This window comes from Bos javanicus, chromosome 19 (assembly GCF_032452875.1).
Source record: "Bos javanicus breed banteng chromosome 19, ARS-OSU_banteng_1.0, whole genome shotgun sequence".
NCBI lineage: Eukaryota > Metazoa > Chordata > Mammalia > Artiodactyla > Bovidae > Bos > Bos javanicus.
In genome coordinates, this window is record NC_083886.1 from 1904147 (window position 1) to 1930458 (window position 26312).

Genomic DNA, 26312 nt, shown 5'->3' on the forward strand with positions numbered 1-26312 from the left:
GAGGAAAATGCCTGACATTAATTGACTTACCACGATCTGTAATGATAGATGGGGCAGATGGCAATGTGATTATTCACTATCAACAAAAGAAACACATGCTTTGTTGCTGAGGTGTCTACTTGGGTCCTCTCAGAGGATAGCCCCAAACAGAAACCAAAGGAGGCTCTGAAAATAGCTCAAAATAAAAATAAAATGTTAACATGCAGGATAGAATATAGTTACTTCACTGAGGCTAACCCTCAGCAGAATCCAAATGGAAAACAATTCCCCTAAGGAAATCATAGGTTAGGTAGGATTTTGTCATTAGAAGGTGCAGTAAAGCCTATATCCCTTTGGAAGACAACCCAAATCATTCCTAGAATTGTTTCCTACAGATATAGGAAGGAGAGTCATAGTCCTGCTCAGCCTGGTCCTCCAGGCAGCCCTTACTAATAGATCACAGATGAAATCCATGTGTAGCTACCCCCATGCACAATGCCTTGACACAACGTAAGTCCTTTGCTGTCCCTCATTTCCTGCTTTATCTTTACTGTCTATCAACTACTGAGTATTTTTGGTGTTCCTTACATCTTTAATCCCACTTAATTTTCTAAACAACCTAGAGAGGTGTCTAAACTCAGCTTTAGAAGGATCAAGTAACCATATAAAGGTCACACAATTAGTATGTACCTTTGACTCCCAAACTTAAAATTGTTTTGCATTGCTTCTCTTCTCAGCCCAGTTCAAAGGGCACCTCCTTTGTGAAGCTTACTCTGAACCCTTCAATAAAAATTTGTCATTTCTTCCTTAAAGTTAGGCAGGGCCTTGTTACATCTCCATTACAGCAGAGTGTGGGCATGTTCAGTTGTGCAGTTGTGTCCAACTCCTGTGAGCCCATGGTCTGTAGCCCACCAGGTTCCTCTGTCCATGGAATTTTCCAGGCAAGAATACTGAAGTGGGTTGCCACTTCCTACTCCAAGAGATCTTCCCAATCTAGGAGACAACCCATGTCTCCTGCACTGGCAAACAAATTCTTTACCACTGCACCATCTGGAAGACCCTACAGCATGGCATTATACTTTACTGATTTGAAGATAACATTTCTTTGAGCTCCTCTGTGGTAGGAGCTCTGTCTTTATTTTATTTTTAACGTCCATGGCCCTAGTAACTAGCACAGTACCTAGTTAGGTCCTCAGTTGATATATTTTGAATGATCATGAAAATCCAGCCACTGTCCTCATTAAGCTTGCGGATCTCTTTCTCAGTATATGAACTTACTATACTAAAAACAATGCCAAGTTTAAACATGATCTTGATTAAAATATTAATCAATATTAGTCAAGACCAAATCAATAGTGAGATACATACTTCTGTTATTTCAATACCCTCTTGACATCAGTTATTGAGAACTCTTAAACAGAAACCTAGTTACAGGGTACTTAGCATATAAGGATGCCTGACCTCTAAAGATAACCACCCTCAAGTGTAAGGAGGGCAAAACAGGTCAAATTAACTACATCCTGCTTGTCAAGTGTCATAACACATATGATATTCATTTAAATTGTAGCTCTTGTCTATAACTGAAGGAGTTAATTGGCTCACTGATGTCTGAATTCTGTCTGGGTTAATGAACATGATGATACTCACCATTAATGGTGGCACACAATGACCTTTCCATTCTATGGAAACTCAGGCTATTTAGCTCCTTGACATTTACTTTGCTATAAGTTATAGTTTTGTACAAATAAGACCCATTCTACCAGAAGGGAGAATTATGGAATTTATGTGAACATATGTGACATATAGAAGACTGATTGCCCAGATAGTGTGAATGTTAGTGAAGACATACATAGAAGGTGAGGGTTTAGGGTTGAAATAATGTTCTGGTGATATCTTAGGTCATTAGTCACAAAGGAGCTTTACCAATGTCTCAGGAGGAACTTTCAAGTATCACTGTGGTCTTCCCTGGAGAACACTGGAAGCTCAATATAAACATCTATATCAACTTGTAAAAGACAGATGGAGAAGGGAGGCACAGATCTTCTTATTTCATAGATTCAAGAGCAGTCTTTCAATCTGTCATCCCACCTTGGATATAAATAGGCATCAAATTTTATTAATTGGCACTTACTCATACTACTTCAATAACCCCACATACCTCCCCAGAGAAGGCTTGTCCATTGAGGAGGTGCTCTGACCCTTGGCTATCCTCACTCCCAAAGTGTAGCCGGATCTCCTCCAGCCGATGGCTGTATGTCATTGGCCCTCCTGATATGTTGACCAAGTGCTCCTTGTCCAGACGCAAGGACACATGTCTTCCAGTGTTGTACATTGTTCCACTGACCTGCAAGACAATGGGAAACAGGTCAAAAAAGGCTCTTCTTCCATTTCTCAGTTTCTCACTCAACCCAGCATGGTATTTAGAACAATCCCTTTTGTTTCTTTTTGATAGTAAGACACTAAGCTAAGTCCACATACGGAGTAGGAAGTGACAGGCTTCCTAGAGGGCATTCCTGTCTTATATGGCCTCTATGGTACTTTCTGTGAGGCACAAGCCACATTGTCAATTAGGAATCTGAGGTAGAAATTCAAAGGAGACCTCATCAATTGTGACTAATACTTTGGGCACTGCACCTTATAAACAATTAACTTGGCTTCTTACCATAAATATTTGGAATGTAAAGATGCTGCAAAAGTTAAAATCTCTGTATGAAATGAGTCGCCAGTCCAGGTTCGATGCACGATACTGGATGCTTGGGGCTGGTGCACTGGGACAACCCAGAGGGAGGGTATGGGGAGGGAGAAGGGAGGAGGGTTCAGGATGGGGAACACATGTATACCTGTGGCGGATTCATTTCGATATTTGGCAAAACTAATACAATTTTGTAAAGTTTAAAAAAAAAAAACAAATAGAAACACACACACAAAAAATAAAAATTAAATTAAATTAAAAAAAAAAGTTTAAAAAGAAAATAAAATTGAAAAAAAAAAAAAAAGAGGGAGAGAAATTGAAGAAAGCAATTAGAAAGGATGAGATGTTACCAGGAGAGAGATGAGGAAGATAAAATGAGTGAACAGGAGCAAACTCTAGGGGGAGGCTGAGGCTTAGGTCTGAAGTCTCAAGCATCCGGTCTGGAGTATCTTGTTTTAGGTCCTTCTCTTACCCTGTACAGAGTCAGAACTTTGATCTGTCCTTGCAACTCATGGCCTCAATATTGAGCTAAAGAGTTTCATACAAGTTTTTCATTTCACAGATTCTTATTCCCTGTTGCTTCAGCCCATGCAAGCTGCTAACCTTACTACTTAAGGTTTCTTTTCCTTCTTTCCTCTTTAACTTGATGCTTACTTTCATTTTCCTGATTATGACCTTAGTGCCTCTCAACACTTGATTCTAAAACACTGAATCCTACCTGGAGCTGCATTGCCTTTGCCTCCTGGGTCAACCTAGCTCTAGAAGCAGATTGAAAGCTTAAAGGAAACTTTGATTGGGTCTGGATGATATGCTTCTGGGCTAGTGGTTGCTGAGCTTCTTGGATTTTCTACCTATTTACTCTGACTTCTTTGGGTTCAGCCCTAGGGACTTTTTAAGGGATTCACATAACTTCTGATAACTTCATTAGATAGGTTTTTCATATATTTGCTCTATAGCATTAGCCTTACCTGCCCCTACAGTTTCCTAACACCAGTTCTGTGAATGATTAGTTATTTTAGTTCTATAGATTTCTCACTGTGGCAGAGACAGCAGTGCTCATTAAATACTTCACTGACTTATTATTACACCATCTTGCTATAAGGTAGAGCTCATGTGGCTGATGTTGGCCATGGTCTGTGAGGGCCCATGACAAGTGTAATTTCCAGGCTGAAACAGTGAAAAGCTTATGCACAATTCTCCAGTCTCTTTCTTCACCTGCTATATCAATCAAGGGGGCAATATGGAAATATGTAAATGTGGTACAGCTACAAGATGGAACCTGTGTCAGCCTGGGTCCTTGGCAGATTATTGGCAAATTGCAAAAATGGTTAGAATTCTTCCTCTCCCTGTAATTACACTACTTACAATGTGACCTTGTAGCTACTCACATTAAGACAGGAGGAGCTTTCTCCTTCACCCCTTGAATTTGGACAGTTCTTGTCACTTGTTGGATACAATATTCTAAGAGCAGGCTTTCAGAGACCTTGCATATGTCTTTACTCCTTTTCAGAAACTTGAGACCAACATGCAGACAAGCCTGGGGTAGCCTGCTAGAGCATGATACCAGAGTGAGGAGAACCATCCCAGTAGAAGCCATTTTAGACTAGGCCATTCTATGATGGATCCACCAATTGCCTGGTTTCAGATCAGATCAGATCAGTCGCTCAGTCATGTCCGACTCTTTGTGACCCCATGAATCGCAGCACGCCAGGCCTCCCTGTCCATCACCAACTCCCAGAGTTCACTGAGACTCACGTCCATCGAGTCAGTGATGCCATCCAGCCATCTCATCCTCTGTCGTCCCCTTCTCCTCTTGCCCCCAATCCCTCCCAGCATCAGAGTCTTTTCCAATGAGTCAACTCTTAGCATGAGGTGGCCAAAGTACTGGAGTTTCAGCTTTAGCATCATTCCTTCCAAAGAAATCCCAGGGCTGATCTTCAGAATGGACTGGTTGGATCTCCTTGCAGTCCAAGGGACTCTCAAGAGTCTTTTCCAACACCACAGTTCAAAAGCATCAATTCTTTGGTACTCAGCCTTCTTCACCGTCCAACTCTCACATCCATACATGACCACAGGAAAAACCATAGCCTTGACTAGACGAACCTTTGTTGGCAAAGTAATGTCTCTGCTTTTGAATATGCTATCTAGGTTGGTCATAACTTTCCTTTCAAGCAGTAAGCATCTTTTGATTTCATGGCTGCAGTCACCATCTGTAGTGATTTTGGAGCCCAGAAAAATAAAGTCTGACACTGTTTCCACTGTTTCCCCATCCACAGACCATAGCTTTCCACACTCTGTGGAGCTAGAACAATTGGCTGTTCTCAGTACCTAAGCTTTGAGATTTGTTATACAGCAAAATACAACTGATATATTAAGTCAATCATCTTCTCTGTCCTGTGAGTCTGAAAATATCAACAAAAACTCTGGACAGTATAGAGTAGCTGAACTAGAAAGTCTCTTGGGGCTCAGATAGTCAGTCTGCTGATCAGCTTGAAAGTCTTAGCAGAGCAGGAGAAGAAGGAAGTAGATATGCCAACAGTGGCAGAGGAAACTATGCAAAGAGAGAGAATTGGAGACAATATCTACTTTACCTTCAGAAATCCTTTACACATCCTTCCAGTTCCTTCATGAGGCCCAGGCTGCACTTCTTCTGATACTTTGTATCTTACAAAGGGATTTATATTTTGTAAGTTATCTATTCTTTGAACCAAATGATGCATATCAAAGACTCTACTTCTTTTTCCAATCTCAAATAAATGTATATTTAGTCAGTGTTACATAACAAGAGCTTTTCTTCTTTTCTTGTCTCAGTTCAAGTCTTTCTTTGCAATGAAATGGTAGAGATAGATTTGTGTTTGGCACTGTTTTCATCTTTCAGCAAAATTTATTTTTTCTACTTATTAAGATAATACATAGGCATTATACATGAGTAGGAAGATACAGAACAGCTCAAGGAAATAAAAATCATTCACAATTCCACAGCTAACCAATAATCAACAGTAATATTTTGGTATATACCTCTTCACACTCTTAACCATATATGCCTATATTTTAATGAGATAATTTTATATATGTAACAAATTATTTTCACATGGATTGTCTATATATGTAAATATATTATATAAAATTTATATATATAATATATTACATACAACTATCATGTATAATAATTTAATATATTTATTACATATCACTTTATACTAATATATAGTAAACATACATTAGTTTTAGTCACTTGAATATTTCGAGGTTATTAACCATTCTGCTATAATATCACTTTGAAATGGTTTCATAATATTCCATTGTAAAAATATATAACTTACTGTTGAATCTTTACATTTTCACTTTACACTTTTCCTTTTCACTATTGCTAAAAATATTGCAGTGTGGTTACCAGTGGAGCAAGGGAAGGAGGGAGAAGCAACATAGGAGTAGAAGAAAAAAGGGATTAATATGGGATTATTTGAAATCATTTGTGTGAAAATTGTATAGCACTACAACTGGATCTTTGATTCAACAACAACAGAATACTGCAATGAGCATCCTTATGGAAAAACATGTTTACTAGTTCAGAGATATTTCATTATGCAAACTCTGGGTTAAATGGTGTATGCATTATTGCAGTGCTTATTTTCTATTGTCAAAGCCATCTGTTGCCTAGAGTCGATCCCACAAAGCAGAACTGGATCTCACATTCTCTTCAAATGACCTTAATTCAACTAGTAACATTCACGAGGTACATATAGTATGCAAGCTGCATACAGGAGCTACTTCAAATTCTTATAGGATATGTGCTCTAGTCAAATAAACAAGTATATTTGATTTCCCTGCACTTCTAAAAATCACCTCAGTGTATTTGTTGAACTTTCCTAAGAAACTTATTGCCCATTGAAACAAAGCAGAGACCATATCCTATGTTTGTCTGCACTTTCCAAGTACTTAGAAAACACCCTGACACAAAGTAGAGACAAGAATAAAGGGCTCTTGAGTCAAAGGATTCCCAATATGCCTCTTGGTTACTTCAGTAGTTCAGTTAATTTCCTGAAGCTTCAGTTTCCTTAATAGTACAATAGAGACAAGAGAATTTCTCTTATGAAAATGTAGGATTAAAAAAAGTATAAGATATATAGAATAAATACCAAAATGATAGAAATAAGCTCTTCAGTAATTACTTCAAATGTTAAGTGGATTCCACTTATATGAGGTACCTAGAATAGTCAAAATCATGGAAATAGAAAGCAGAATTATGGTTACCAGAGGTTGGGGAGGAGGGGCAGAGAAGAATGGAAGTTATTGCTTAATGGGCATAGAGTTATGCCCATTGAGATGGGCAAGACGAAAAGAGTTCTAGAGATGGATGGAGGTTGTACTTAATACTGCTGAATGTAAAAGTTAAGGTTAAGATGTGGTTTTAAGATGTGTGTTAAGATGTGGTTAAGATGTGATTTTTACACAGATAAAAATTGGGAAAAATTCCTTCATGAGTTTGTTGTGAGATTTAATACATGTAATGATCAAACATTTTAATTATTTTCCTTCCTTACTTTTGACAATGGGCGCTTAGCTGATGTGAAGCAACCTGATGTTAAGAGACTATAGCCCAATGGAATATAGTGCCACTTTCTAAAAGTCACAATGAAGAACTTTTACTGACTTCTGCATTGTGATGATTCAGTTGCCTCTCATTTCGTATTTTAAAGCTTTGGATATGGGGAATATCCAAGATCATTTTGAAGGCCATGAAGCAAACTTGAAACCAGGATAACCAGGAATAAACTACCTTGCCTTCTAGTTCTCCCACTGCATACTTCCAGACTTCTACTTCCAAGGCTCTATCTTTATTCATTCCTCTGGCTGTGTGCTAGGATCTGGGGACAGTGTGGTGAGTGAAAGCAGGAATGGTCCCTGCCTCAAGGAGCTCACAATCTCTATTATTATAGAGACCAGAGTGATGGAAGGAAGTTATGGGGAATCCATCTGAAATTCTACCATTTGCTTATGTATTTTAACAATTAGAGACAATACCCCTATTCCCCTACCCTTCCCCCAGACATTGATTAAAAAAAAAAATGTGTATCCAAGGTAATGGTGTGTTGCAATTTAATTTAAAAATAAAGGCTTGACAACATTATATATGATATCTAATGGTACATCTGCACTGTAGTAATTAACATTGCAGCAGTGTCATCTTACCTGTAATGCTAATTTATAGTGTTCTACTTTGTGAACTACTTTGATGCACAGCATGTTGGAAAAAGTTATATTATGTAGACCAGGAAACTGAGTTCAGACCATTCAGGATATAAGTTGAAGCTGCAGGAGATATCCAGGTTGCCTCTGGATGCCTCACAGTTCTCCTTTTTGTTTTATTTTAATTCACTACAAAATGAGATGAGAGATGTCATGCCCATTTTGTAAGTGAGAGAAGTAAGTGTAGTTGGTGAATGCTAAATGCCTTGTCTCCTGATTCCAAGTCTAATGATCTTGATTTGAGCAAATGCTCACATTGTAAAGTTGGCTGTTCTAATATGGCAGATATAGTGTTTTTTGGCAGCTCACAATTAGCCAGGACCTCTTATTAATGGACTCATTTCCTCTTTCATTCTGCTGACATTGCTGCTTTAGAAGGAAAAAAATTCAGCCAATATTAAGGGGATTTTTCATTCTTTGAAAATGAGCGACAATTCTTTTTATAACACTTGACATCTTGGTTTGAATCCTTAATTGGTGTCAGATATGGTGCTAAGTACAGGCTTCCAGGATGGCTCAATGGTAAAGAATCCACCTGCAACGCAAGAGATGCAGGAGACTCGGGTTTGATCTCTGGGTCAGGAAGATCCCCTGGAAGAGGAAATGGAACCCCACTACACAACTCTTGCAAGGCAAATCCCATGAACAGAGGAGCCTGGTGAGCTACAGTCAATGGGGTTGTAAAGAGTTGGACATGACTGAGCAGGCATGTACACACACATGGTGCTAAGTACTGAATCTGAAATTAATTAATCTTCACAATTTCTCCATCACCAAATCCAGTGTGGTACTTAGATCTGTGCTGTTTGCTTCTTCTTGGATGCGAAGCTTTGGTGCCAAGCCTGCATAGAGTGGAGGCCTTCCACAGGCATACCTGTTCTCCTTGATCTCTGTGGCTTCTTCGCATCTTGAGGCAAAGAGAACAAGGGAGACAGAGCTTGATCCCACATGTCTCTTGCTCTAAAGCGTATACTTTTAACCACTGGGAACTATTAGATCACACACTGATTACCTACCTACCTACCGATGCATTCTTCAAATATGGATTGATAGCATAGGAAACCCTCAGTGGTTCAGAGTTCATAAGGTCTGGGGTTATTTATTATATTAGGGTTCTCCAGAGAAACAGAATCAATACAATGTGGAAAGAGATTTATTTTAAAGAATTGGCTCATGTGATTATAGAGGCTGGTGAGTCCAAAATCTGAAGGGTGTCCTGGCAGGCTAGAGATCCCAAAAGTAACTGATGATGTAGTTCAGGTCCTAAGTCCAATTACTGCGGCATTACTTCTTACCTGAGGAGGCCAGTCTTTTTGTTCTACTCAGATTTTCAACTGATGCAATGAGTCTCAGACAAATTATGAGGGGAAGTTTGTGTTATTCAAAGCCCACTGACTTAAAAATTTATATCATACAAAACTACCCTCACAGTCATTCAGTCAATCAGTTCAGTCGCTCAGTCCTATCCAACTCTTTGTGACCCCATGAATTGCAGCACGCCAGGCCTCCCTGTCCATCACCAACTCCCAGAGTTTACTTAAACTACCCTCACAGAAACATCCAAAATAGTGTTTGGCCAAATACCCAGGCACCATAACTCAGACAACTTAACACATAAAATTAACCATCATATTTATCTTCAAATCCCATTTACTTTCTTTACTATATTTTCCTTAAACAGCTCTTAAGCAGCTGTGCTAATACCACACATAACAGGCTGATATATGTAATATAATAGTATGTATTTTCTGTGAGCTTCCCTGGTGGCTCAGCAGTAAAGAATCAACCTGCAATGCAGGGGCTACAGGAGATACGGATTTGATCCCTGGGTTGGAAAGATCCCCTGAAGGAGGGCATGGCAACCCACTCCATATTCTTGCCTGGAGAATCCCATGGGCAGAGGAGCCTGGTGGGCTATAGCCCTTAAGGTCACAAAGAGTCTGAAGTGACTTAGCATGCATGCACACATAATTTCTATATTATATAGTTTATAAAGTCAACTATACTAAAGTTGTTCTCCAAACATTAGTCATATTGGAGTAGAGCCAGTTTGTAATAATGTATGTTTGAATTATAGAACAATTAAAAAGAAACAATTTATTAATAACTTTTAAAATAAATTGCTTTTAATAAATTGGTTATACACACAACAAGATAGCTTTATCTTTGAGTTTGCATAGGATATTAGAGATGACTCTGTTCAAGTCCTTCAGGTTGTCAAACTCCCTATTATCGGATTGTGGAAAAAAAGAGGAAGTGCATCTTTTTTAAAAGACCTAATTCACAAAATAAATATATTGAAAATCTTTTGGCTTAATGGAGATAGCACTTGTATGGTTGATGTCTACTGTGGACAGCTAAGCTTGAGTGAATCTCACCTTCAGAAATTACAAAACATTCAATAAATAGTTATTTGTTTGATGTGCTACAAAGCTTATGTGACATTTCTATTCTATTCTATTTCTATTTTCTCTCAAAGCAGTCTGACTGAAATCTCCTCTAAATACCCAGAAAAAATTCCCCACAGCATTCATGTATAGAACAGGAAACAGATTTCCAGCTGTGTAAAAGGGAAAGACTGTCATCTGATGAACAAAGGTTGATTCTTAGCACAGATGGATGGGAGTCAGGGTAGAAAACACACAAGAATTTTGAGAACTTATGTGTCACATGCCATGTCACATTTTGGATCATAAAACTAGGTACAAATAAAAGCTAAAGACTATTCAAGGTTATGTGAGGAGCAAGAGAGGGTGCTACCACTCAAAAGACTTTGAGCAAAAGCTCATGGTCTTCCTGCTGTCTTAGACAACAATTCAAAGCTGCCATACAGATGCTGCACTCCATTTTTCAATGACCCTATAAATTTTCAGTTGCTCAGTCATGTCCTACTCTGCTACCCCATGGACTGCAGCACTTCAGACTTCCCTGTCCTTCACCATCTCCTACAGCTTGCTCAAACTAATGTCCTTTGAGTCTGTGATGACATCCAACCATCTCATCCTCTGTTGTCTCATTCTCCTACTGCCTTCAATCTTTCCCAGTATCAGGTCTTTTCTACTGAGTCAGCTCTTCGCATCAGGTGACCAATATTAAAGCTTCAGCTTCAGCATCAGTCCTTCGGATGAATATTCAGGGATCATTTCCTTTAGGATGGACTGGTTGGATCTCCTTGCAGTCCAAGGGACTCTCAAGAGTCTTTTCTAGAACCACAGTTCAAAAGCATCAATTCTTTGGAGATCAGCCCTCAGTCCAACTCTCACATCCACACATGCTTACTGGAAAAAACATAGCTTTGACTAGACAGACATTTTTTGGCAAAGTAATGTCTCTGATTTTTAATATACTGTCTAGGTTTGTCATAGCTTTTCTTCCCAGGAGCAAACATCTTTTAATTTGATGTCTACAGTCAACATCTGCAGTGATTTTGGAGCCCCAAAAAATAAAGTCTGTCACTGTTTTCCTTGTTTCCCAATCTATTTGCCATGAAGTGATGGAACCAGATGACATTATCTTCATCTTTTGAATGTTGAATTTTAAACTAGCTTTTTCACTCTCCTCTTTCACCTTCATCAAGAGGCTCTTTACTACCTCTTCACTTTCTGCCATAAGGCTTGTGTCATTTGCATGTCTGTGGTTATTGATATTTCTCCTGGAAATTGTGATTACAGCTTGTGCTTTATCCACCCCAGCATTTCGCATGATGTACTCTGCATATATGTTAAATAAGTAGGGTGACCATATACAGCCTTGTCAAAATCCTTTCCCAATTTTGAACTAGTCCATTGTTCCATGCATGGTTCTAACTATTGTTTCTTGACCTGCATACAGGTTTCTCATGAGGTAGGTAACTTGGTCTAGTATTCCCATCTCTTTCAGAATTTTCCACAGGTTGTTGCGATCCACACAGTCAAAGCTTTAGCATAGCCAATGAAGCAGATTTAGATGTTTTCCTGCAATTCTCTTCTATTTCTAATAGTCAACTGAAGTTGGAAATTTAATCTCTGGTTCCTCTGCCTTTTCTAAATCCAGCTTGAACATCTGGAAGTTCTTGGTTCACATGGTTGAAGCCTAACTTGGAGAATTTTGAGCATTACTTTACTAGAGTGTGAAATAAGTGCCTTTGTGTGGTAGTTTGATCATTCTTTGGCTTTGCCTTTCCTTGGGATTGGAATGAAATTTGACCTTTAACAGTCCTATGGCCACTGTTGAGTTTTCAAAATTTGCTGGCATATTGAGTGTAACATTTAACAACATCATCTTTTAGGATTTGAAATAGCTCAACTGGAATTCCATCATCTCCACTAGCTTTGCTCATAGTGATGCTTCCTAAGGCCCACTTGACTTTGCACTCCAGGATGTTTGGCTCTAGGTGGGTAATCACACCATCATGGTTATCTGGGTCATTAAGATTTTTTTTTTTTTTTTTTATAGTTCTTCTCGGTATTCTTGCCACCTCTTCTTAATATCTTCTGCTTCTCTCTGGTCCATACCATTTCTGTCCTTTATCGTGCCCATCTTTTCATAATATGTTCACTTGGTATCTTCAGTATTCTTGAAGTGACCTCTAGTCTTTCCCATTCTATTTTGTATCTCTAGTACTTTGCAGTGATCACTGAGGAGGGCTTTCTTATTTCTCCTTGTTATTTTTTGGAACTCTGTGTTCAGATAGGTATATTTTTCCTCTTCTCGTTCACCTTTAACTTCTCTTCTTTTCTCAGCTATTTGTAAGGCCTCCTCAGACAATCTTTTTGCATTTCTTTTTCTTGGGAATCGTTTCGATCACCACGTCCTGTACAATGTTATGAACCTCCATCCATAGTTCTTGCAGGCATTCTGTGTATCAGGTCTAATCCCTTGAATCTATTTGTCACTTACATTGTAGAATTTTAATAATAGTCCCAACTTATTTCCCACATAGAACTGGCAGAAACCCATCTCATTCCTAACAGAAGTGGTGGTACTCTTTCCTTTAGGATTCAGTCTTCTCTAGCAGGTTATTTTTTACACTAATTTGACTGAACACACTGGGCTGGTGACTGTAACCCTAACATCCACGACAGTATCAATGATTATGTTGTGTGCTAGGGCTTGAGTTACTGTCTCCACTTAATCCTGTGCTGCCCATGTGAAGAAGACCTTAAGATCCATGTTATAAAAGGAGGAGATGGAGGCTCAAGGGGCTACATGACTCTATCCAAAGCTGTAAGTTTAGAAACTGGCAGAGTCAGAATGCATCCCTGGCTTGTCTGATTCCAAATTATATAGCTCTTAAAAGAGAAAAGGGCAGGAATTAGCAGAAAGAGTGTTTGGAAAATCATTTAGCTTATAAGTAGCTGCTGGGATTGGAGATAAACTCTTAAAATCCAAATATGATTCCCCACAGATGTGAGAGGTTGGGTTTAATTTTTTTGGCCAGGCCTGGCCTAAATATCCTTGGGGATTTCTTAACCATCCAGGCATCAGGAGAAACCCCAGTATACACTTGCTGGTTGTTGAGATATGGATTCATACCTGATTATCCTAGTGTTGGCTTTATCAACTGAGTGGTCAAACTCATAATGTTAGCTCAGTGCCTAGAGGGATTAGTGAAGAAGTTCCAACAATCATGTCATGTAATCAGGTGTCATTTCTTTGCAACTGAGGTTTCCTATGATGTGTCTCTGACTGCTCTGATGAGGTATGTAATGGGCCTTTGAATGTAATTAGTGGGCCCAAGAAATTTAAGAACATCACTTAGTCTGGTTTCCTACAGAGTAGCTCAAGATGCCAAAGGGTTGACTTCTAAAGGCTGAATTCATGAAGCCAGTAGGCTTATTGTTCATAGAGACACTCTGAAGACATCCATGGAAGAAAAACGATGTGGCAGAAACAACTGGAGTCAAATTATTGGCCTCACTACAGTGTACATATACATAGATTGGCAAAATTGAGGTGGATTTTAGAGTGAGAGGGACTACAGAGATAAGCCCAACTTTTCACTCAATAAACCTGGAAACTGGGACACAGAGAGGTTGAGAGACTTATCTAAGATTGTATAACAACTTAGTTGCAGACCCAAGACTAGAAATCAACCAGTTAACTCTGCTTTTTGCTCTGTGAAGCACATCATCCCTTCCTCTTATTCTTTTATTTGCCTTTCAAATTGTTTTACACTGAGGGTACACCAGAAGACGGACTCAGAAATGTTAGAGCACTGAGAGGTGTATACACAACTACTACAGATGTATACACAGTCAATAAAAAAATAGAAAAAAAATCAGCCTGACACCTGGACATATCATTTACATGATATCACTCATCTGGATATAGAGCTCCTCTTAGTGGTTGTTCAAATGTTTTGTGCCATGACTTTAGAGCACTAAGTACAAATGAAGCGGGTTAGATGCTGAGAGGGGAGATGAAGGTAAATTATATGGAGTATTAGAAGCAGGCATTTTTGCAATGTACCTTTGAAAGAAAGAGAAGATAAATATTTGGAGCTTGTGAGTTGGAGTAGTTAGAAAGGGACTTACTAAGATGTGGGTAAAAAGAAAAAGGAGCTGGATAGGCAGGTTAAAGTACAATCTCACCTACCACTCTTAACCCTGCAGGGAGGATAGAGGTTTTATTCCCTAGGAATACTAGTTTACTTATCTCTCTGTAACCCATCCATCTAAGTCACTCTGCTCTTCCTATATGAAGAGACTGGGAGTTTGGAGTCAATATTGAAAAACTAGATGCAATGATCAAATGTGCTTCTTATAAATACACTAATCCTATTATTATTATTAAGATAAAAATTTAACCTATGTATGGTAATACTGACTCATCAAATCACAGATGATATCTTTCAATTTGAATACTTCAGGGCTGCTTGGCTGCAGTAAAGTATCCCTTAACATGATTGGTGCTAGTGGTAATGACAAGAAGAATTAGGAATATTGTGAAAGATGCTGCCTGATCTGCAAAGGTATAGGCTATGTAAAGAGAATGTTATCTTCCATCTCTCTTAAGGGGACCATAGGCAAGTAGCTGGCATTAGGCTTGGCATGTTCTTGCCTTCCATAGTTGTTGGCACTGAAGTCCTTCACCTATGCCCTAGGTTTGCCCAGTATCTGACCAGGAACAGGGAAGCAGAAAGATGTGTCTGGAATGAGTTTTTCCACTATAACCCTGGTATATAGATTTCCAGGCATGAGTCCCATATATTTCTTGTTTATTGCTGCCAACTAATGATTTTATTAATTTAGTGTTATTTGAATGATTTAATCTTATGAATAAAATTTAATTTTGATAATTTTACTTCTGTAGCTTATGAACATTTTAAACCCTTTCACAAAATCTGGAGGTAGGTGTGACATTCCCATTTTCCAGATGAGGAAATTAAAACACAGAAGGTTGTGTAACTTGCTCAGTGACATTACAGCTAGTAGGCTAAAGACTCAGAGATTGGATGCAAACTGTCTGTTTCAATATTGGTCTCTTTCTCCTCCACTGTGCTTCTCCTAGCCCTTAAAAAGCCAGCCTCATCTGTATCACTGTGGTTCAGTTTTAGGTGAAGGATTAGTTCTCCAATTCTCTTAGTTGGACTAGAACTCTAAATCGGCATGCTAGGCATTTGAATGCCTAGAGAATTCTTGCCAAGCATCTCATTTGTATCTAAATTTTTGGATTCTCTAGAGAGTGACCAACTGTAGAGAGTAATCAGAATCAAGGTGGTATCAGCTGATTGACCAGCAGTGCTATCCTCTTGGAAATATTTGCTCTTCTATTTCCTTTAGATGAAGGTGAAAGAGGAGACTTTAAAAGCTGGTTTAAAACTGAACATTCAAAAACTAAGATCATGGCATCCAGTCCCATCTCTTCATGGCAAATAGATGGGGAAACAATGGAAACAATGATAGATTTTATTTTCTTTGGCTCTAAAATAACTGCAGCTGGTGACTGCAGCCACAATTGAAAGATTCTTGCCCCTTGGAAGAAAAATTATGACAAAACTAGATAGTGTATTAAAAAGCAGAGACATCATTTTGCTGACAAAGGTCCATATAACCAAAGCTGTGGTTTTTCCAATAGTCATGTAAAAGTGTGAGAGTTGGACCATAAAGAAGGCTGAACACTGAAGAATGGTTGCTTTTGAATTGTGGTGTTGGAGAAGACTCTTGAGAGTCCCTTGGACTGAGGAGATCAAACTAGTTAATCCTAAAAGAATCAGCCCGGAATATTCATTGCAAGGACTGATGCTGAAGCTGAAATTCCAGTTCTTTGGCCACCTGATGTGAAGAACTGACTTATTTGAAAACACCCTGATGTTGAGAAAGATTGAAAGCAGTGGGAAAAGGGGACAACAGAGGATGAGATGGTTGAATGGCATCACTGACTCAAAGGATATGAGTTTGAGCAAACTCCAAGATATAGTAAAGGACAGGGAAGCCTGACATGCTGCAGTTCATGGGGTCTCAAAGAGTCAGACATGACCTAATGTCTGAACAACAAGTACTCCTTTTGGGGGTTGTGTGATAGCTAAAATTAAGCTTAGGTTGAGTACATGCCTATAAATGGAAATAATTTTTGGTAGAGAGGGGAATAATAACATGTTTCTCTGTATTTACCTTTCATACGTCCCGTTGTATCCCTAGTACCTCAATACTGCTTGCTTTTTATTTATTGAGAAGTGGACAAGATGATATTCTGAGCATATCTGGATGCTGCTCCAGGTCCACCCTCAGACTGACTCAAAATGTCTGCGGTGGGACTCAGGAAACTGCCATCTTCTTCTTCCAGATTGCCCTTAATGTTCATTTTAAGCAAGCCAGACATATTCAGCACTGGTGGGGGTGCACAGTAGTACAGTATAATTTTCTTTATCTTTTCCCTATTCTTTATGTTTCAAGGAGTTTCTTTGATAATTATAAAGATGATAGCAAATTCAACATCCATGTATGATAAAAAAAAAAAAAAAACTCCAGAAAATGGGCATAGAAGGAGCCTACTGCAACATAATAAAGATCATATACATAAACCCACAGCAAACATTATTCTCAACAGTGAAAAATTGAAAGCATTTCCTCTAAGATCAGGAACAAGACAAGAGCACCACTCTTGCCACTATTATTCAATATAGTTTTGGAAGTCTTAGCCATGACAATGAGAGAAGAAAAAGAAATAAAAGGAATCCAGATTGGAAAAGAAGTAAGACTCCCACTGTTTGCAGATAACATGATATGATACACAGAAAAATCTAAAGATGGCACCAGAAAATTAATAGAGCTATTCAGAGAACTTAGTAAAGTCACAGGATATAAAATTAATACATAGAAATCCTTTGGATTCCTATACAATAATAACAAAATATCAGAAAGAGAAATTAAGGAAAGGATCCCATTCACCTGCAAGAAAAAGAATAAAATACTTAGGAATAAACCTACCCAAGGAAACAGATGTCTGTATGCAGACATCTCCAACACTGACGAAAGAAATCAAAGACAGCCCAAACAGATGGAGAGATATACCATGTTCTTGGATGGGGAGAACCAGTACTGTGACAATGACTATACTACCCAAAGCAATCTGTAGGTTCAATGCAATCCCTATCAAATTTCCAATGGCATTTTTCACAGAACTAGAACAACAACAAAAATTTACAATTTGTATGGAAACATAAAATACCTTGAATAGTCAAAGCAAATTTGAGAAAGAAAAACAGCTGGAAGAGTCAACCTTCCTGACTTCAGACTATACCAAAAAGCTACAATAATCAAGACAGTATAATACTGTCACAAAACCATACATATAGATCAATGGAACAAGATAGACCAGAGATAAACCATGCACTTATTGGCACCTTATCTTTGACAAAGGAGGTAAGAAAGTACAATGGAGAAAAGACAAGTTCTTCAATAAATGATGCTGGGAAACTGGACTTAAATTAGAACACTTCCTAACAGTATCATTGCTGCTGCTAAGTTGCTTCAGTCGGGCTTCAGTCGTGTCTGACTCTGTGAAACCCCATAGAGGGCAGCCCACCAGGCTCCCCCGTCCCTGGGATTCTCCTGGCAAGAACACTGGAGTGGGTTGCCATTTTCTTCTTCAATGCATGCATGTATGCTAAGTCACTTCAGTCATGTCTGACTCTGTGTGACCTTATGGACAGCAGCCCACCAGGCTCCTCTGTTCACAGTATTCTCTAGGCAAGAGTACTGGACTGGGTTGCCATTTCCTTCTCCGTCCTAATGGTATAAACAGAAATAAACTCAAAATGGATTAAATACATAAATATAAGAACAGAAACTATAAAACTCTTAAAGAAAAATATAGGCTTAACAAATTTTGACATAAATCACAGCAAGATCTTCTTTGGCCCACATTATAGATTAATGGAAATAATAATAAGTAAATGGGACTTAATTAAACTTAAAAGCTTTTTCAAAGCAAAAGGAACTATGAACAAGATGAAAAGAAAGCCTTTAGAATGGGAGACAATAATTTCAAACAAAGCAACTGATAAAAGATTAATTTTCAAAATATGCAAACAGCTCATGCAGCTCAATATCAGAAAACAAAACCCAATCAAAATACGGGCAGAAAACCTAAACAGACATTTCTCTAAAGAAGACATCTGTAATGGCCAACAAGCATATCACAAGATGTTCAACATTACTCATTACTGGAGAAATGCAAATCAAAACTACAATGAGGTATCACTTCATACCTGTCAGAATGTCCATTAACAAAATATCTAAAAGCAATAAATGCTGGAGAGGGTGTGGAGCAAAGGGAAGCCTCTTGCACTGTTGATGGGAATGTAAATTGATACATCTGCTATGGAAGAAAAAACTAGAGATAAAACAACAGTGCCATGATGTATTGAGTCACTTCAGCCATGTCTGACTCTGTGTGACCCTATGGGTGATAGCCTGGTAGGCTCCTCTGCCCATGGGATTCTCCAGGCAAGAATACTGGAGTGGGTTGCCATGCTTTTCTACAGGGGATCTTCCCAACCCAGGGACTGAACCCACGTCCCTTAAGTCTTCTGCACTGGAAGGCCGGTTCTTTACCACTATTGCCAGTATGACCCAACAATCCCACTACAGGGCATATACCTTGAGAAAACCATAATTAAGAAAAAAACATAATTGAAAAAATATGAAAAAGAATATATATATATTATGTATATGTAAATGAATCACTCTGATATACATCAGAAACTAACATAACATTGTCAATCATTTATACTTCAAAATTAATTAAGCAATTAAACATACATTATATTAAAAAAAGACGTATGCACCCAAATATTCATTGCAGCACTATTTACAATAGCCAGGATGTGGAAGCAACATAGATGTCCATTGTCAAATGAATGGATAAAGAAGTGGTACATATATACTATGGAATACTACTCAGCCACAAAAAGAATGAATTTGAGTCCGTTGAACTGAGGTGGCCAAGCCTAGAGCCCATTATACACAGTGAAGTAAGTCAGAAAGAGAAAAACAAATATCATATATTAATGCATATATATGGAATATAAAAAAATAATGGTACTGATAAACCTATTTGCAGGGCAGGAATAGAGACATAGACATAGAGAATGGACTTGAGGACACAGTAGTGGAAGAATAAGGTGAGATGAATTCCAAGAGTAGCTTTGAAATATATACATTACCATGTGTAAAATAGATTGCTGGTGAGAAGTTGCTATATAATAACATAGGGAGCCCAGTCTTATGTTCTGTGATGACCTAGAGAGGTGAGATGAGGGGATGGGAGGGAGGCTCATGAAGGAGGGAATATATATATACTTGTAGCTGATTCACATTGTTGTATAGCAGAAAGCAACCCAACGTTATAAAGACTTTACTCTCCAATTAAAAATAAAAATTAAAAAAGATAATTCCAAGAAAGACAATAGTATAAAATCTCTTTCTAAACATATATTGACTCATTTTCAGGACACCATTTATCCTTACTCTGTGAAAATTCAAGGTTAGTCCACCTAATTAACATACTAAAACTTATCTTAGAAAAGTATTTCTAGCTTAATGTCACTTAATCCAATCTCTGATGCACAGGCTTTAGCCAAGTAACTCTCCACCTCCAGTTATTTGATGTCCAAAGAGAAAAATGTCTCCTAAGAAGAGCTTGGTGGGACACAAGGGCACATAGGCACCAAAAGAGCAGACAGATCACCTTCTTAACATTCTTCCACATGGGTGCCCTGGGCCCCACTTGTTGGGTTAGAATCCTTGATGTCAGTTTTTCAAAGAAATTAAAAATAGCAAATGTTTGGAGAGTATTTAGAGAATAAGTCCTTTGGTTCATTCCTCATGCCATTGTATGCAAGGTAATTATTTAACATTTATCTCTCACCATGTTCTTGACCCTATGGACTCTTGTTTATCAAGAGTTGCTACCCTCTAGAACATACTCAAATGTCCACAGTGATCAGTGGGCAACATAAATAAGTGAGGTAGGTGAGGTGTGATGGAAATGGTGGGGGCAATTGGGGGCAGTGTCCTGGGCATCTCGCGAAGGGTGTACAAGATAAATCGGGTGATGCTTGCCTCGGGGGGAGAAAACAATGGGAATCAGGGAAAGGAGAGGCAGAGGATACAAAATTTACTTTGCACTCTTGTGCTTTTTGGTATTGTTTTAAATTTATAAGTAAACAAAATGATTTTTAAATTGAAATAAGATACACTTTGGACAATCACATCAAATGCTAAATCTTGAATGAGGTACAATGGCTATGATGTGGGCCCAGGAGCTAGTCTAGAGTAGCTGCCCATAGAAATAGAAAGCAAAGTTACATTTGCAATCTTAAATTTTCTAGTAATGAAAAGTTACATGTAAAAAAAAAAAAAAAAGAAAAAAATTAAGAACATATTTTGTTTAATTCTATATATCCAAAATATTACTTCAACATGCAACCTATACAAAACTATTAATGTTTGACTTTACTTTTTCATAAAGTCTTTGAAATTCGATATGTATTTTACACTCAAAGAACATATCAATTCAGACTTGCCACATTTCAGGTATGCAATAGCCACATATGACTGCCTTTCTGGACAGGGTAGCCTAGTCAGTCTTCTTTTCCAACCTGTTCTTTCTCATAGTTTCATATTAAGGACTAAGCAAACTGGGCAGCTGTTGGAGATGCTAGACTCAGGAGCACTAAACACCACAGGAATAAATTAGGAGCATGGTATTAGTAAGTTGTATGCTAATAAGCAGTAAGTGTCTGCTTCCCACCTGCATACACAGTTCACTATCTGTTCAGATTTTTCTTTTCTTCTCCTCTTATTTTTCAGTGATTCATATAGTAAAATTTATGGAGCAACCATGCATGAAAGTAGACAAATGACAGTCACCTGGGCTGGTGTTTAGAATCTACTGTCCTTGAAACTCAGATACGCATTGCCTACCACTATTCACTAAGGTCCTGTTATCTAAATTATAAACCTTTTAATATTCCTCCTAAGAAGTTGGCTGAATCTGAAAATCATGAATAAAATGAGAAGATAAATTACATAAAAGTGGGAAACCTTTTTCTCACAGGTGTATTGGTAAATACAAATGGGAGAATTCCCAAGTGCTGCTATCCCACTGTTTCTTCTCCTCCCAGGAATAGATAGCCTTTGTCTCATACATGAAAGTCACTTATTTTGTATTAATTAAAGCATTAATTAAACTGTCTTGTCAGTTAACAACTATGTAGATGGGATTTCATATTGTCCAGTTTTTATGTGCTTTGCAATTTTCAGTGGCTCTGCAACCATAATGAACCTTTCCTGTGAAGGAAGACTTAAGGTCTTTGGCTGATAAGTAAATATAATCCACAAGTGAAATTCAAGGACGACTGACACAATCCAATATTTTATTGGGTTCATACTGCTGTCATTGACAGCTGTAGCCCCTAAAAAGTGAGGGGTGACAGTGAGAAAAAAAAAAAGACACCAATTTCTAGAAATAGAATATGTCTTTTCTAGAAACAGGCAGTCAAGACAGTTACGTTTTCTGACTAGAGGTCACATCTAGATCTACGGTGATGAATATATCAGCATCACTCTCATCTGTCAAGCCTGTGTGTCTGTTGCTGTGCATGCATTAACAACTTGATCCTTGCTGCTGCCCTGAGAGACAAATTTTTTTTTATTATCACCATTTTGATGAAGAAACTGAGGCTCAGTAAGGGCAAATATGTCACAGAACTGTGAGTGTCAGAAATGGTAAATGTGAAATAGCCCATGTGGACTGCATACACTGGCTTTGAGAAGGGAGAGATGACTTCTATTCAGGAGCGCCAGTGATGTTTCCTAGAGGAGCTGTCACTGAAATGAGCCTTGGGGATTGGCTTTGGGAATGTCCAGACATACTTAGGATAGCAGAGACCTGGGGATGGGAAAATATAAAAGGTGCAAAAGGGAATGGAAGAAAGAACTAGTATTCCTAGAGTAACTGAGACAGGAGCAAGCATGGGATGACATGGGGAGCTTGTGACTGGGGTGTGACAGACTCCTAGCTAACACTTTACACAGATCATCTCCTTTTATTGTTTGCAAAATCTGTGAGGTTCTCTCTGTTATAGATAAAGAAAAACTGGGCTCGGAGATGTTCAGGGATTTGTTGAGGCTGCACAGTCAGCGAGCAAAGAAGGAAGGATTTGAGTGCATATCTGTCCCACTCTTTCCACTATACTGTGAAATTATGTTAGAAAAGTACACTTTTCTTTAAAAATAATTTCCTGCTGGCATGCCCTGTTCTACTATACTGATTCTTCTGATTTGCCACATTTCTGTATCTCTCTGTCCTCTGTAATGCTTATCATTATACCAACCACCATTGCCACCCCGTCAACACTCTTCTCCCTCTTCCCCAGTCTTTGACTAATAGAAATAAATCTAAAAACCACCAATGAGTAAAAGCCCAAAATAAATGGTTAAGTGGTTGACAGTACCTGCTAGAATCTCACCTTAGGGATGAGATGATAAATACTGCAATAATAATATCTCAGAAATACATGGCTCAATTTTATGCAACTGATACTCTATTTCATGGCTCCAAAGCATCATTTACATGAGCCAATTTGGATCCTTAATATAGTAAAATGCCTACTGAAAGAAGACTGTGCAGTGTGTGTGCTGTGAGGGTGAAGATTCTTTGTAATGGATCCTAAAATTATCTCTCTGGGTATTCAGGATGGGGAAGCAAATAGTACCTCTCAATTTCATCCATGGCAAAAATAGTGAATGGCTCAAAAGTTATTTGTACAATTGATGTAGCTGATATTAGAAGAGCATATTCACAGATGAGTTTGAGCAAATTAAAGGTAGTGCTATGTTCCTGTTTTCTATAGGGAAAAGGCCATCTTAAACCCAGAGGGCCAAAAAGAAATCATCCAATTCTTTCCCACATGCCTTCCCTGTTCTGCTTCTATCATCTTACCCATTGAAAACTTATGCAGATTTCTTTTTAATGAGGTGATCTCAGAGCACCTTTCTGTTTATGCAACCCCCTACTGGTGGCTCAGAAGGTAAAGGATCTGCCTATAATGAGGGAGACTGGGGTTTGATCAGTCTCTGGGTTAGGAAGATCCCCTGGAGAGGGGAATGGTTACCCACTCCAGTATTCTTACCTAAAGAAATCCATGGACAGAGGAGCCTATCAAGCTACAGTCCATGGGATTGCACAGAGTCAGACACGACTGAGTATCTAATATACCTCTTTTAAAAAGAACCTGTAATAGGTCAAAACCTCTTTTTACTAGTTTCTTCTAACTGTTGCCCCCCCACACACACACACACACACAAGAGGAACTCTCCTCATCTTTGTCTCTGACATACAATTATTCAACAATTATTTAAAAATCTCACCTCCCCAAAGTCTCTATAACCTGTCCCCTTCTCTCTGCCCACTAGGGTATATAGTTCTGTTCCTATATCCCTATATTTTATGCTGTTCTTTCCTTTCTACTCCTCACTCACTGCCTAATTTAAACCTTTATTTTACTCTATTTTCTCAAATCTTAGTTGTCATCGATTTTTAAAATGCACCATGATTTTATGTCTCACGATGAAAAGAAAAAATACTACAAATAAATTGACAAGCACCATCATTATAGAACACATCCCAAACAGATATTAAAATATGAAAAGAAAATGTGTATCTTTAAAATTGACACACAGTTTCTCAACTAAACACTTACAATTGTCTCCTAATCTCTCATACGATTTTATAGGGGGAGAGCAGCCCCTACACAATCAGACCTTGAGTTACATCTCCTTTCCCTCAGACTGGAGGTGGTAATGAATCAGGTGTAATGTAAACAATGGGAGTTGCAGATGAAGTTTTGCTCAGTCATCCATAGCTCACCTCTGCTGTGGGTGCCTGATTCCTAACAGGCCACAGACATAGTTGTCCATGGCCTGGGGTTTGGGGACTCTTGCTTTATAGACATGGTGATAAAGCTGTCTTGTCCAGAATTCCCATGGCATCCTGTGTAAAAATACATACATGCTGCTTTGTAATTATCAGCCTATGAATTCCCCTCCAAGGATTATGAGGAATTTTAGGACAGGCTTCATGTCTTATTGACCTCAATATTCCAGGTCCTTGGCACAGGGCAGGTCCTGGGCTAGATACTACTGAATGCAGATGAAGACTGCATGATGCTCATAGCTTCTGGTAACAGCAACCTAGAGGGCAGTGTGGAACCATTCAGTTCAATCATTTGCTCAGCCATGTCTGACTCTCTGTAACCTCATGGACTGCAACATGCCAGGTCTGCCTGTCCATCCACAACTCCTGTAGCTTACTCAAATTCATGTCCATTGAGTTGGTGATGCCATTCAACCATCTCATCCTCTGTCGTCCCCTTTTCCTCCCACCTTCAATCTTTCCCAGCACCAGGATCTTTTCAAATGAGTCAGATCTTCACATCAGATGGCCAAAGTATTAGATCTTCAGCTTCAGCATCAGTTCTTCCAATCAATATTCAGTACTGATTTTCTTTAGGATAGACTGATTGGATCTTCTTGCAGTCCAAGGGACTCTCAAGAGTCTTCTCCAACACCACAGTTTAAAAGCAACAATTCTTCGGTGTTCAGCTTTCTTTATAGTCCAACTCTCACATCCATACATGACTACTGGAAAAACCATTGCTTTGACTAGATGGACCTTTGTTGGCAAAGTAATGCCTCTGCTTTTTAATATGCTAAGTTGGTCAATAGCTTTTCTTCCAAGAACCAAGCATCTTTTAATTTCATGGCTTCAGTCACCATCTGCAGTGATTTTGGAGCCCCCAAATACAAAGTCTGCCACTGTTTCCATTGCTTCTCCATCTATTTGCCATGAAGTGATGGGACCGGATGCCATGATCTTAGTTTTCTGAATGTTGAGTTTTAAGCCAACTTTTTCACTCTTCTCTTTTATTTTCATCAATAAGCTCTTTAGTTCTTCTTTACTTTCTGCCATAAGGGTGGTATCATCTGCATATCTGAGGTTATTGATAGTTCTCCTGGCAATCTTGATTCCAGCTTGTGCTTTATCCAGCCCATTAGAAATTGCTGTTCTCCAGGAATGTAGGTTGCAGAGATTAAAAGAAGCCAACCTCCTGTGGGCAAACTGGCTGAGAGCCTCACAGGCTATAAAGCTCCACGGGCGCCTCACTGTTCTCCAGGACCTCCTTTGGGGATGCTTCTCACATCTCCCTGTCCCTGGTAAGCCCGCCCACTAGTTGTTTCCAGGTGGCTGCCTCAGCACTTTAATAGGAGCCAAATGCTCTTCCCAGCTTTCCATCCAGGGCCAGAAGGGGGAGGCCATGGAGAGGGAAAAAAAAATTCCTCCTTAACATCTCCATTCTCATTTCTAATAAAAATAGCCTTGCCATGAAGTGCCTGGAGTATAATTGCTTCACTTTGAAATACAACATGTAGCAGCATCAATATTTGATTTTTTTAAAAAAGGCTGTGTGAACACTTTTAAATATTAAAGGTAAAGGCAAAGACTCAGATTGCCTTTTCATCTTAGCAGTTGAAGCATTTTAAATGAAAAAAATGGTGCTAATGAGCAGAATAAGACTGCCCAGCAAATGGTATCAGGTTACAATAAACCAAAATCATTTTGAGGTGGGAGAGGGGAGCAAGGGGTGACGAGCAGTATCTGCACTAGGAAAGTTTTCTGTTCATTATCTCTTTAATGAGATATATACAGTGCAACCCTGCCAGAGTAACTTACTTCTAGATCATTGTGGGCTGTTTAGCTCCATCAATGAGTTGTCTGGGACAGGATCTGAGGAAACTTCATAAATTAACTATACAACTGCCTAGATAATGAGCCTGATATGTCAATTTCCAGTGATCAAAATACTGCAATTCAATAAAGCACAGTTCTTTTTGTAAGGAAA

The 26312-nt window shown here is 38.7% G+C and overlaps 1 protein-coding gene across 1 annotated transcript in view; it reads right to left on the reverse strand.

Moving 5' to 3' along the window:
* Positions 1-26312, reverse strand: part of CA10 (carbonic anhydrase 10) — an 843529-nt gene that overhangs the window by 147160 nt on the left and 670057 nt on the right. The window contains exon 4 of the mRNA XM_061389988.1: positions 2138-2323. Within this exon, the coding sequence (XP_061245972.1) occupies positions 2138-2323 (186 nt within the window). The remainder of the gene's footprint in view (positions 1-2137; positions 2324-26312) is intronic.